The sequence below is a fragment of the Salvelinus alpinus genome, chromosome 3, assembly GCF_045679555.1.
Source record: "Salvelinus alpinus chromosome 3, SLU_Salpinus.1, whole genome shotgun sequence".
Taxonomy (NCBI): domain Eukaryota; kingdom Metazoa; phylum Chordata; class Actinopteri; order Salmoniformes; family Salmonidae; genus Salvelinus; species Salvelinus alpinus.
Window position 1 is genome coordinate 58,281,356 of NC_092088.1, and position 13,617 is coordinate 58,294,972.

A 13,617-nucleotide genomic window follows, 5' to 3' on the forward strand; every position below is an offset into this window, starting at 1 on the left:
ATAAACAAAGAAGCATAAATAATATTTCAAATTTCTAATGAAATTTCCATATAAACAATCAAAATGTCTGATAAATGCAATTCAAAACATCATTAATGACATTAACATATACTAAACAAAAATATAAACGCAACATGAAACAATTTCCAAGATTTTACTGAGTTACAGTTCATAGAAGGAAATCAATCAATTGAAATACATTCATTAGGACTTCATCTACGGATTTCACGACTGGGCAGGGGCACAGCCATGGGTGGGCCTGGTAGGGCATAGGTCCACCCACTGGAGAGCCAAACCCAACCAGTTTTTTTCCTTTCCCACAAAAAGGGCTTTATTACAGACATAAATACTCCTCAGCGCCGCGGTTGTGAGGCCAGTTGGATGTACTGCCAAATTCTTTAAAACAACTTATTGTTGAAGAAAAATTAACATTATATTATCTGGCAACAGCTCTGTTGGACATTCCTGCAGTCAGCATGCCAACTGCACGCTCCCTCAAAACTTGAGACATCTGTGGCATTGTGTTGTGTGACAAAAGTGCAAATTTTAGTGTGGCCTTTTATTGCCCCCCCAGCACAAGGTGCACCTGTGTAATGATAATGCTGTTTAATCAGCTTCTTGATATGCCACACCTGTCAGGTGAGTGGATTATCTTGGCAAAGGAGAAATGCTCACTAACAGTGATATAAACTAATTTGTGCACAACATTTGAGAGAAATAAGCTTTTTGTGCATATGGAACATTTTATGGATCTTCTATTTCAGCTCATGACAAATGAGACCTGCACTTCACATGATGCGTTTATATTTTTGTTCAGTATGTATTTCTAAGAATGTGAGAGTAGGGTGACTCCCCTAGCAGGTCTCAAACCCAGGCCACCAATACCAAACACCCTATTCACTGTCCTAATAAGGATATCTGTAGGGAATGTGCTTATTGGGACAGTGTAGTTAGGCTCTGTCTAGAAGAAAACCTAACCCAATATTTCCCAAACTCGGTCCTAGGTACCCCAAGGGCTGCACGTTTTGGTTTTTGCCCTGGCATTACACAGCTGATTCAAATGATCAAAGCTTGATAATTAGATGATTATTTGAATCAGCTGTGTAGTGCTAGGGCAAAAACCAGAACGTGCAGCCCTTGGGGTACCTAGGACCGAGTTTGGGAAACACTGCCCTAACCCCTCCTTCCTACAGTAGGCACTTGTGTAGATCTGTAACAACTTGATAGGTGTAAGCAATAGGGTGAATACACTTTGAAGTAAATCTCAGCTCTGTTAAAAGTACACTCAAGAAAATAGTTTATTGATCATAGTGATTCAGGAGTATCATTAAAACAGGTTGATATGCCCCACCAAAATTAGACAACTATACGGAAAGCCCTTAAATTGTTGAAATAAGTTAATAAAATCAATGATGAGAGAATAGCCAGACTAACTGATACCTGACATGGACATGGTGGCGTAGCAGAAGGATCAGAATACCATGAACCAAGAGGTTGTGACTTTAAATCATAGGTGAGGACATGTTGAAGAATAATTACTGTATAAATGAACATGCACAATGCAATCGTGTGTCAAATGCGTAAGTTTAAAAGGCTGTATGTTAAAAACTATCCCTCGCCAACAGACAAAGAGCTATGAACGGATCAGTGGTTCATTAATCAGGGCATTGATTGGCTTGGTAACAGTGATGTGTAAAGACATTTTCTTGGGACACATACATTCTCTTGCAACGTTCCTGTGAAACGTGTCTAGAACATTCATATTTTTTATTCGGAGAACATGGCAAGCCTGTTCTGTGTATGTTTGGTGGGATGTTGATGGAATGTTCTTCTAACCCACAGAAAACTGGAAACACAAATGTTCTTGCAACGTTCCCATCAAACATGTCTAGAACATTAATATCTTATGTTCTGACAACATGGCAACCATGTTCTGTGTATGTTTGGTGGGATGTTGATGGAATATTCTCCTAACCCTCAGAAAACTGGACACATGAATGGTCTTGCAACGTTCCCATGAAATGTGTCTATAACATTAATATCTTAAGTTCTGTGAACATGGTAACCATGTTCTGAGAAAATTCTATTTGACATTAAGGGAATGGTCTGTTTGAAACTCTCCTTGCACATCACGGGAACATTTCTATGAAAACGTTAGTTAATGACCTAATGAGACTGAAGGGAACATTCTCTAAAGTTGTGGGTAGAGACCAGGCTGGAGTGTGAAAGAGAGAGATTGTGTGGGGGTGGAGAGAGGTGTTTGTGAGTTGTGTGCCCACTTGGGTTTGTATAAGTTTATATTTTTCTTGGTTTTTCAGTTAAGAGAGCAAGACGTGTTTGTTATTTCAGTACATGTCACTAGCTGTGTACAGTATCTCATCTGAAAGGAAAAATAATTAGCATGAATAATGTTACTGTGTGTGTATGCCTCCGTTTCCATCCTTCCATTACCTCTTCTTTTGTCCCATCCTCCCAACCAGCTCTCTCCACATCTAAATGTACATCTATGTTTTCTCAAGTCATGAAAAGTAAAGCTTTCGCTGTGTGAACCCATTTTCCTTTTTTGACAATGTGGCTCTTGAAAGCCAAAAGGCTGCAGTATTCTATTTTTACAAGTTATGCCCTCAGAGATACATTTGTGGGCAGAGGGATCCTCTGAAGTTTGTTTAAGAGGATTGGTGGGAGTGTGTTCTCTAAACTCATAGGGCTGGAGACTACACAATCAGTAGTGTTTATGAAGATTTTATTCTGGTGTCACTCCATTGACTATCACTGGCACAGATTACCAAACTCAAACACAAAATCCACCACAAAGACACAGACACAACGCCATTTAATGACCAGTCAGACATGGACATCATGGGTACTACCTATCTGAACATGCGTGTAGTGAGAATTTAAGACCCTCCTTACGTTTGATGATACCATTAAACGAAGCACAAGACTGCTGTTTATGGTAACTCAAGCCTTTTGAAATGTAACTCACGATGTGGAACAATTATCGAATCATAAAGATGTAAGAGGATCTGAAGACTGCTAAATGTTTAATGAGTGTCACGCTCACAGCATGCATCCAGATCCAACCAACCCCTGATCCTGATGCCTGGATTACCCTTCACTGTAGTGGCAAATACTACAATCTGCTACTTGCAGAAAGGTTTGAATAACACCTATGTATTTGCTCACATTATACAGTACAATATACAGAGTAGACCCATGGAATATGGTGTTAACGTGTCATTTCCTTATTTTGCAAGTAAAATGGAATTCCACAATTCTTGTACAAAGCATTTGTACGATCATATTATTTGTTACCCTCTTTGGCAGGGCTGTTCCCAAATAACCTTAGGTATTTGAGGGATTAAAAATAAAACATATCTCTATAACATTGTTGCTATATTTGCTAATTGATCAGGAAAAGAGCTAGGGATGATGTACAATGATTCTGGATACAGCCATTTGTGAACATAAGACATATCGGCGTGCCACTAAACACTAAAACAATCTGAATGTGCAAAACTACTGACACTGAACCAGTGCAGGCGAGCCATGATACTAACACAGTACTAACACTCAAACAGAGTGCCCCAAAACACTGACATACTACACAGACCATGGGCTCTTCATGTGTAAACATCGTACAAACGCGTCATTAAACAGTCCACTCCAAAGCAAAACACCTGCTGACACAATGTCTTCAAATAAGATAGATATTACCCCTTCCCCCGTCCCACCCCTCCATAACAGAACTTCCATTTCAGTTCTATACATATTACAGTGTGATTTAAAATTCATATTGACACATTGTTTCACTGAAGTACCGACTGAGTTTTTGCTGCTCAACTGAATGTGCTGAGCATAAAAGCAGCGCTGTCAACCCATAAATATGGCGACCATCTTGGATAATCTTCACCAGCATCGGCATAATAGATGTCCTCTATCCAGTCTTCAAACACAATGCAAAAATGAACAAGTCATCTCATTCTGTCCACAACAAGTCTTTTCAGGTGTCACCTGTTAAGGTACCATGCTCAGCCCCAATGGATGCTGGGAAGAGACAGGGTGTCATCTCTCAGATCTTAGTTCTGATTGGCTCTCTCTATACAGAGAAAACAAAAAACGAAGAGAACAAAAAATACTCCAAAATAAGAGGTGCAAGATAAAAAAAACCTCTTCAGCAATCTCCAGTGTTTCACACGTCTGTGTTTCAGTAGTCTTCTCCACTTCAAGAGGAGCCAGTCAGTCTGGATGAGGGCCCTCTTTATCAGTCTTGTCAGCTTAGTAGTCTGTCCCTCCCAGTCCCATCGCTTCTCTTTCTCTCGCCTTCTCTCCATCTCCATCTCATCTCTCCCTCTCCTGCTGGTGCACTGGTCCTGTGGTCTTTAGAGGTGAGAGGACGTGGAGAAGCACAGCTTCAGGGTGTAGGGGTTAGAGCCATCTGGAAAAGGTCAGACACACGAGGTTACACACATACTACACACACATAAACAAACACACATGATCATATGGCATGCCCACACACGTGCACACTCTGCTGGGGACAGGGGACATTGGCAGTGAGAATTCTGAAGATGGGAGCGTTAAGTCCGGTCTGGGAAGAGAAAAGGTGTGCGGCAGATGGTGCAGACTCCTGTCCTAGTGTGCTCCCTCTATCTCACTTCAAGCACACACACACAAGCACACACACACACACATCTAATCTCCCTCTCTGATAGCGACTGATTCCACAGGGCCAGGCTGAAACACCTGTGGTGCCAACCAACACAGAAATAATGTAAAAAATAACCACCTGCTGCTAGAACAGACAGCATTTACAGCTTTCTCCCCTTTTGGATTTTATAACATTTCCCTCATGCTATTTCACCCAGGAAAGATATATATATTATCTTCAGGTCTTCATGTAAGTTTGGTCTGAATCCAATTTTATGGGCATTTCTCCGACTGTATGTGGCACTATCAGTTCTCATGCTGAGAGTGACTACTAACGGTTGAGTGTTTGGTGCTAGTATGCGGTCACTGTTGAGGAAAGCAAGGCCATCTGGTCACTTACTTGGTATTCTGATCTGGTAGTGGTTTAGGACGGTCAAGACCTCGACAGCGTGTGTCTTGGAGTCAAACTCTAACAAGCCAGAAATGGTTTTGGAGGAGGCTGACAAGAAGAGAGGAGAAAAGGACAACTTAAGTATGAAAGTACACTTAACTCCTTCAACAGCCGAACACACACAAATGGAAAAAGTTAAAAAAGCCCAAACTTACGCTTTGCATCAAACATCTTGAACTTGGTGAAACCTGGCACATCATGCTCTGAGCATAACTGTAAAAAAAAAGAACAGCTGAGATAAAGGTTGTTGCGAGACAATAATTCTGTTCTAACCACAACCACAAGGTGGAGCTCTTTAGTCTCTCGGTCAAACTACAAACATCTTTGACAGTGAGTGACAGGCAGAACCATCAGCGGTCGTCTTCTTCTATGCAAGCTATTTTAATTGTGCAGCAAAAGAGTAGCAGGCTAATTTCACCTCTTAGCCCTATTGACAAAATATTAGATATGAACCCTCATCCCAACCACATACCCACGATCCAGCTGGGCATCTCTCATAAAGGGGGAGGGGCGTGTAATAGTTCAGCACACAGGATGAGTCTATGCTAAACGTTACCCCATACGAACCTCAGAAACCCTTCCCAATACCCTACCCTGCCATCCCAGCCATACCCTCAGCAGCTGGTACTTTCAGATGCCAGGAGGGATTTGCAGTAGTGCAGTACAAAGGATGGACTTCTGGGAGTTAATCATTACCTTACTCCCTACATCCCATCCCCTAGCCTTGACCTTCAACCCCTCTGTTCAGGCCTCTGTTCAGGCCTCTGCTCACACCCTCTCCACCATAGACCTTATCACACCCCTACCCTCAGTAGCTGGTCCTCTGAGATGCAGGGGGGGACGTTGTAGTAGTGCAACACACAAGAGGGTGGCTGGATGATGTTCTTGGAGGCCTGGCCTTGGCTGGTGAAGCGGTTGTTCCTGGTCATGGCAAAGTCCTTATAGCTGCTGCTGCCGTCCTCCAGCTCAAACACCTGGCTGGGGATGACCGCATGCTGCTTGGACACACTGGAGAGGGGGAGATGAGAGAGGGAGAGGAGAGGGGGAGAGAGAGAGAAAAAGGAGGAAGAGAGAAAAAGGAGGAAGAGGGAAAAAGGAGGAAGAGAGAAATGGAGAGGGAGGGAGTTGAAGTCCAGGTCCAAAAGGCTCCTTAAAAACTTCTACCCCCAAGCCATAAGACTACTGAACAATTCATCAAATGGTCACGCAGACTATTTACATTGTTTTTACACTGCTGCTACTCGCTGTTTATTATCTATGCATAGTCACTTGACCCCTACCTACATGTACAAATTACCTCGACTAACCTGTACACCCACACATTGATTCTGTACCGGTAATTGGATTTGATAACAGAGAAAGAGTAATAAGATACTAGTAGACAATAATATTAATTACGTGGTTGAATACCGCAGGTCCTCAGCTTCCCTCTAATGTACTAACAAGGACACTCACCAGACGTTGAGCCTCTTGCCAAACACCTTGATGCTGTTGAGGTGAGTGATGGCCCTGTCCACTGCATACTCATCCCCCATCTCTACTAGGGCAGTGCCTGGGACACTCTTCATGAACTTCACCTGCCAAACACAGTTTCAGACATTATGTGCATAGCAATCCTCAAATAGATTCACACACCTTCAGCTACACCTCCTTCAAACAGAAATACTTCAATCAGAATAACACACACTGCCCCCCTCTCCCCCCCAAAAGATAAAATAAATGTTCATTCACAGACAAACTACCACAACACACACATGGATGCCCTTAAGTTCCTCCTCAGGTGGGCCCCCCTGCTAACCTTTTCAATGTTGCCATAGAGACAGAAGAGGTTGAAGATGCGGGTGCAGTTCATCTTGGCGGGGTGCAGGCCGCTCACCATGGCGACAGAGCTGGAGCCGTGGTTGTAGGAGGAACTCTGGGGCAGGGGGTAGGCCACCACCTCTGGGATGTCGTGGGAGCTCAGCTTGTACCTGCTGTTCCCTGGGAGAGGCAGCAGGGGGCAGTGTGACCCTGGAATACATAACACAAGGGGAAAGGAGGAGCTGGGGTTACAACTTTCACTTCCACCTGGGTTGTGCTCAGTAGGCACGAAACGGGCGAAAACATTTTGAAACGAAGGAGATCAGCTACTACTTTCTTGTCCCGTTCGGTCCTCATGAACACAACCCTGATGGTGAAAGGAGTGTGGAGGTGGGTTTTATTTTTCTCTACTAGCCTCTTGGGAGGTCTCTACTCCTCTCACCTTCAGATAGGGTTGAGAATCTACACCCTCCAGCTGAGCAGTAGGGGTGTGTGGGAAGTGTGGATAATGTAGAAGTCTGTGTGGATAGTGTAGATAATATGGAGGTCTGTGTGGATAGTGTGGATAATATGGAGGTCTGTATGGATAGTGTGGATAATGTAGCAGTATGTGTGGATAGTGTGGATAATACAGAGGTCTGTGTGGATAGTGTGGATAATATGGAGGTCTGTGTGGATAATATGGAGGTCTGTATGGATAGTGTGGATAATGTAGCAGTATGTGTGGATAGTGTGGATAATACGGAGGTCTGTGTGGATAGTGTGGATAATATGGAGGTCTGTGTGGATAGTGTGGATAATATGGAGGTCTGTGTGGATGGTGTGGATAATGTAGCAGTATGTGTGGATAGTGTGGATAATATGGAGGTCTGTGTGGATAGTGTGGAAAATGTAGCAGTATGTGTGGATAGTGTGGATAATATGGAGGTCTGTGTGGATAGTGTGGATAATGTAGCAGTATGTGTGGATAGTGTGGATAATATGGAGGTCTGTGTGGATAGTGTGGATAATGTAGCAGAATGTGTGGATAGTGTGGATAATGTAGCAGTCTGTGTGAGGCGGATATTTCTTTATTTAACCTTCATTTTATCAGAGAGTCATACTGAGACCAAGGTCTATTTTACAGATGAACCCTGAATTACATAAACTACAGAAAATAGACGCACCAAATATAAATACAAAATGCAGAAAGAAAAGCACATTAATCAGAAATAAGGTCCTCAGAGGCACCAAAACATCACATTTAAGAACATTTAGAAGACCTTTCCACAAACAAGGTGCACGAACACTAAAAGCTGTACTCAGTAGAGACCAAAGGAATTTACAGAGTTAGCCATCCCTGAGACCGGGTGTGGGAACTCGTATGTCTAAAGTTTAGTAATGATGTTAGGTACAGTGGGACTTTTTGTAAAATAGCTTTTCAAATGAAAACATAGCAATGTATCAACCTGTGTGACATCAAAGAGGGATATGGTTGGCACACTGAGTAATAGGGTAGTGTTTTGGTGCTGGGGTTAGGAGGGGGATCTTACCGTATCCGTTGTCTCCGTAAGAGGACGGGTGCTCCCCTAGTATGGCCTGTCTCTGTCTGCCCTTCCCACGCTCTGAAACATCAACACATTGACAGCATAGGGAGAGAGTATGAGGAAAATGTCTCTGGGCTACACATTCAAATAGGAGCTATTCAAATAGACATGCTGATAAAAAGGTCATTGGAGGTAAATAAGCATAATATAATTAGAGAAGCGACAGAAGACCTGTGACATTACAGGTGAATCTGAATACACTGGTGATACCCCAAGTCTGTTGACTTTTAACATTCATTTACAAGTTCACATAGTAACAGTACTATAGTCATTAGGCAACACATGGAAACAATGCTATTGATTACCACACGTTAGAATATAAATCCTGCTAATACTGTGCATTAGAAGGACTTCAATGCATCCACAGTTGTACCTTTCCCATGCATTAGTACTATGTTGTACTATTACATACAGAGAGAAGGAGACACCAATACATGTAGGCCTAAAGTAGGTCTACTGTTAACCACAATGGCAATTTACTTTACTAAATACAATTTACATCCTTCAGCAATCTATAGACAAGGAACAGTGGAGAGAAGATTCAAAAATAGAAAGAAAAAACAAAGGGCACATTTTAAACAGGTGGAAAACATTGTTACATTTTTATACAAAGATTGGTGGAGGAAAAGTACCTGAATTACATCACTAGCGTGAACAGTCAGCAACCCTCTCACTGAGGTCTTGGCTTTACTGGCACAGGTTGTCTCTTTCAGCACAAGTGAAACAACATCAACCTGTGTTGCATCATCAGATAGTCAGTTCACAACTGGCACAGAATCACAGAGAGATACATGGAGGCACAGTTTGGACAAAGAGCAGCTGCAGTTCCATCTCCCACAAGAGCAGTCCAAACTGAGCCTTAATTAGAAGACTAACAATACAGTTGAAAAGATAAAAGAAACCTACTGGGCACAGATGTCAATTCAGCATCTATTCCACGTTGGTTCAAATGACGTTGATTCAACCAGTGTGTGCCCAGTGGGAACCTTCCATGTTCCATGAATCAGAGCTCCTGTATATCTACATGGAAACCCAGATAATATCACTCAAATTATTCAGTTCAATAAGTTTACCTCTACAACTGAAAAGCCCCTCTATAACTTACAAGTAACACGATCTCCTTTATTAGTCAGTAATGCTCCACTATAGCTTACAGGAACCGATCTATGTAACTATTGCAGCCAGGTCAGCTCTGTGGTTGGGGGGTTGGGTGATGCCGTGTGGTATCCACAACAGTCCCCCCAGGCCAAGTCACAGTCACACACACACTCTACTGAAATGCTGCATGGGTGTAAAATGATAAGGGGGATTATTAAGAGAGGGAGCTTTCATCAGATAGTCAAAGTGACCTTCAGTCACAGATTAGGGGCGTACAGCAGGGTTCACCGCCCTGTTTGCTGTGCCAGCGGAAGCCATCATTACCCCCTCCCATCTCACCCTATGCCTCCCTCCACAATCAGGCCTCAAACAGCATCTATTATTATACCCTGAGATCCACCCCCCACCCCCCATGCCTCACAAAAACCCTCTCTCCTCTGCTCGTCCTCTGGGGGGGAGAAGAAGGGAAAACTATCCATCATTAATAACACCCTCGGAGAGACTGCAGACCCATGCTGTGCACTCAACCTTTATTTATCCAGGTAAAGTTACCAGAGAACAGATTTGCTTTGGCAATCATAATTCCCTGGCCAACTGGTGCACTGAGCATGATTAGAGAATTAAAGCGTTGCTTCTCTTCTTGGCTGACTTTCTCCCGTTTTATACGGAATGGTCAGTTAGAATTTCAGTTTAAATTGCTAGTTATTTACCCCACCCAAGTCGAATGCTATTTCCTCCAAAGGGGCCAGGGGATGAGAGTCATAGCAAAGTCTCCTTGCGGAGGACTACTAGCTAAAAAGGCAGCTAATCTCCGCTGTGGGCAACAGCAATATGAACCCTGCTTTGGCTAAGGCAACTCACAGGGGACGTGATGTCACAGACAGCCTCTCCGGCTGGTCCCCATGGGATGTGAACCAGACACCATGTTGTTGCACGTAGAGCATCGCGCTCTAACGTGTTGTAACACCATGTTGACACCTGTTCCTAAATGCCAGGGATATAGGTTCTCTAGAAGGAAATGTGCTACAGACCGGATCGCACAGTATATACTCTAGGTGTGGGATACTTCATTATACAGCAGCTGATAGAACCATGACTTATACTTATTCTGATATACAATCCAGTACCCAGTATAATAAAAGTGTGAGGGTGATTTAAAGTGAATCAAATATATGTTCCTCTCAGGTAAGCGGAGAGCGGCATGGTACTGAAGCAGTCAGTCCCGAGGTGAGAGACATCCACAGAGGACGCTGGAGGAATACATTTGAGTGTCCTAAGAACGGCACCACAGCAGGAGGCTAACTCACTCTCACTGGGCTTTCAAATGAGTTAGCATCTCGCCTGACTTCTCATTTAGCCATGCAGTAAAGGGTGATATTCATCATAGGGTGAACCCCCTCAGCAGTCGACTATGTCCCCTGGTTAATTTGAGTAGATGGATGCACTAGGAGAAAAGGGGCTGACTTTCACAGGGCAATGCCTTTCAGATAGAGATATAAAGGTTGGGTCTCTGATAGAGGGCCTCTAAGGAACTGTGACTCTCTTCATCCACACGATGTACCCCCATTAACAGTGCATTCAAGAATAGACACTCAATGTTCAGGATTTAATCTAAACAGTTCTCTCTGCTACAGTAGGCATTTCAACACATTGACACTGACAGAAATGCTATAATATAAAGTCATTTACAGTAGAAGATAGTGTCACCTTGGTGTTTAAGTAGATTACAGAGCAGAGATTTTTTGCTTATTGTCTGACTTAAGACAAAGCCTAGAAGACAAAGAGAGAAATACACTCTTATGTTCGCATGTCCAGACTAGGGATAGTATAGACTAATACATCGATATTTCTACTACGGATTATTTGGTGAGAGAATATAAAGGGTTTTAACCAGTCAGATAACTGACTGAATACGATCAGGACGCAAGCAAGAGAAGAACATTTGTCCAGTCTAAAAAGTCTAAAAGCAGCCAGTCCTCCAGCCATGAGGTGGCACTGGCGGGTTGTCCTGGGTGTGTTGATGTTGAGGTTGCATGAGGTCAGGATGAATGAGTAGTCTCTCTCCCTCTCTCTTGAGGTTTGGGTGAAGATGGATGCATGTTGCTGTGCGGGGTCAGCCTGTCGTCCATCCCTCTCTCTCTATTCCCATGGGCGGCAGGTGCAGGCTTGTGAGAGGCGGATGTGAGAGTGTGTTGCTTGGAGAAGGACGCGCAGTGGGTCGGTCTTGTGTTGGCTTGGTTGACTGCAGGTCTGTGGTCCATACTGGTCCTTAACCACCTCACAATAGGGGGCGCTACAGTCACAATGATGACTTCACATAGACGGGGTGGGATGGGGGGAGGGTAGTAAAGAGGGGTAGCCAACAGCAGGCCATTTCTCTGCTCTTTTTTCAAACAGCATCTTTGCTACTATAACATTCCTCATGCAATGATACAACCACAGTGCTCTCCTCAGCCTCTGACTCAGTATCTGTCTGTCTCAAGTTAGCATATTTAGCACAGGATAATGAGAAGTATCGCAATTTCTCTGTCTCATTTCAGCTGACGCAGACTAAACTCAAGACAAACAGTCCAGCTCTCTCTCTCTCTCTCTCTCGCTCTCTCTCTCTCTCAACTCAGAGCGTATCTATCTACAGCCTGTGAGGAATGAGAAGAGAAACAGCCACACTTCTTTGATATCCTTTCCTCTCCTGCTATTCTGTTTGCAGCCTGGGCAGATTTCAGATAAAGGGGGAGGAAAACCTGACAGAGGGAGGAAAACCTGACTCTGCCCTGCAGGCTGCCCATGGACACTCTGACACAATGACAGCCCTATATGGCAGCCCATAGCCCTAACTCAGCAGCTTCTACACAATGAGATCACTCCATAGCCTACATATACAGAACAAGGAGCAGAATCTTACCTCTTCGGACCAGGTAAGGCTTTGTGTAGTCCCAGCTCTCGTTGTCATTTCTGATCACGTTCAAGCGAGTTGGCTATAGGAGGGAAACAACAGATATGTTGTTGCATGCTGAGGCTGATCATCAGGAAGTGTTCCGGCGTTTTAAAGAAAATCAATTTACTAAGCGTTATGTATGTGATTGTGTGTGGTGAATATAGACTTACCCTTGCATATTCAATTTTTAAGGTGCAGCAGCCGGCATAGATGTCGGCTCCATTGAGAGCAGCCTTAGCTTTCTGAGCGCACTCGATGGACTCAAATGTGAGGAGGGGCAGTTAAGGACAACAGCAACACAGCCAAATAACCTCAAGCCTCAATGTACAATTACAAGTCCCCAGATAGAAGATATCAAATCTCTAAAACCATCAACAAAAACAAATCTATGCTGGTTGAATAATTTGACCTGTGGATGCCTTTTTTATGGTCACACCCTCCAACACTCACACTCTAACAGGCAGCCAGGCAGCCAGCCAGCGAGCCAGCCAGCCAACCAGCTAGACAGAAAGGATATTCCACCATGGCCTGGATGCCGTTGCGTTTGAAGATGACGATGCGCATCACACTGCCTATGGGGTTGCACACTGTGTAGAGAACATCCTTGGAGACAAGAAATGGAGATACACGGAAGGCTTTAGTCAGCTCTCACCAAGGCTGCAGCTGGAAGATAAATGTTCCAATTAAAACTGCATTTCTCCCTGACACCTACAACACCGAAGACAATATACCAGGCTGTGACAAATTTGTTCACAATATTTGAGAGGTTCCTGTGTGAAATTGGTGGAATAATGAGAACCAGTGTGAGACTTCATAAAGTAGGAACATCTGTGTGTCCTTAGAGTAGAAAGGATGCAACCTGGATGCAGGAACCTAAACTCAGCAAAAAAAGACACGTCCTCTCACTGTCAACTGCTTTTATTTTCAGCAAACCTAACATGTGTAAATATTTGTATGAACATAACAAGATTCAACAACTGAGACATAAACTGAACAAGTTCCACAGACATGTGACTAACAGAAATTGAATAATGTGTCCCTGAACAAAGGGGGGGTCAAAATTAAAAGTAAAGTCAGTATCTGGTGTGGCCACCAGC

The 13,617-nt window shown here is 43.5% G+C and overlaps 1 protein-coding gene across 2 annotated transcripts in view; it reads right to left on the reverse strand.

The window, feature by feature from the left end:
* Positions 1-1,280: 1,280 nt before the first annotated feature.
* LOC139571011 (heterogeneous nuclear ribonucleoprotein L-like) overlaps positions 1,281-13,617 on the reverse strand; it is a 63,276-nt gene continuing 50,939 nt past the window's right edge. The window contains exons 4-13 of one of the 2 annotated variants that reach the window (XM_071393451.1): positions 13,036-13,123; positions 12,691-12,785; positions 12,488-12,560; positions 8,434-8,505; positions 6,900-7,111; positions 6,557-6,678; positions 5,908-6,109; positions 5,257-5,314; positions 5,051-5,149; positions 1,281-4,438 (exon numbers count right to left, since the gene is read on the reverse strand). In XM_071393451.1, coding sequence (XP_071249552.1) covers positions 4,383-4,438; positions 5,051-5,149; positions 5,257-5,314; positions 5,908-6,109; positions 6,557-6,678; positions 6,900-7,111; positions 8,434-8,505; positions 12,488-12,560; positions 12,691-12,785; positions 13,036-13,123 — 1,077 coding nt within the window. In that variant the 3' untranslated portion in view covers positions 1,281-4,382. Of the gene's footprint in view, positions 4,439-5,050; positions 5,150-5,256; positions 5,315-5,907; positions 6,110-6,556; positions 6,679-6,899; positions 7,112-8,433; positions 8,515-12,487; positions 12,561-12,690; positions 12,786-13,035; positions 13,124-13,617 lie in introns of both variants that reach the window. The other variant, XM_071393450.1, reaches the window with a different exon arrangement.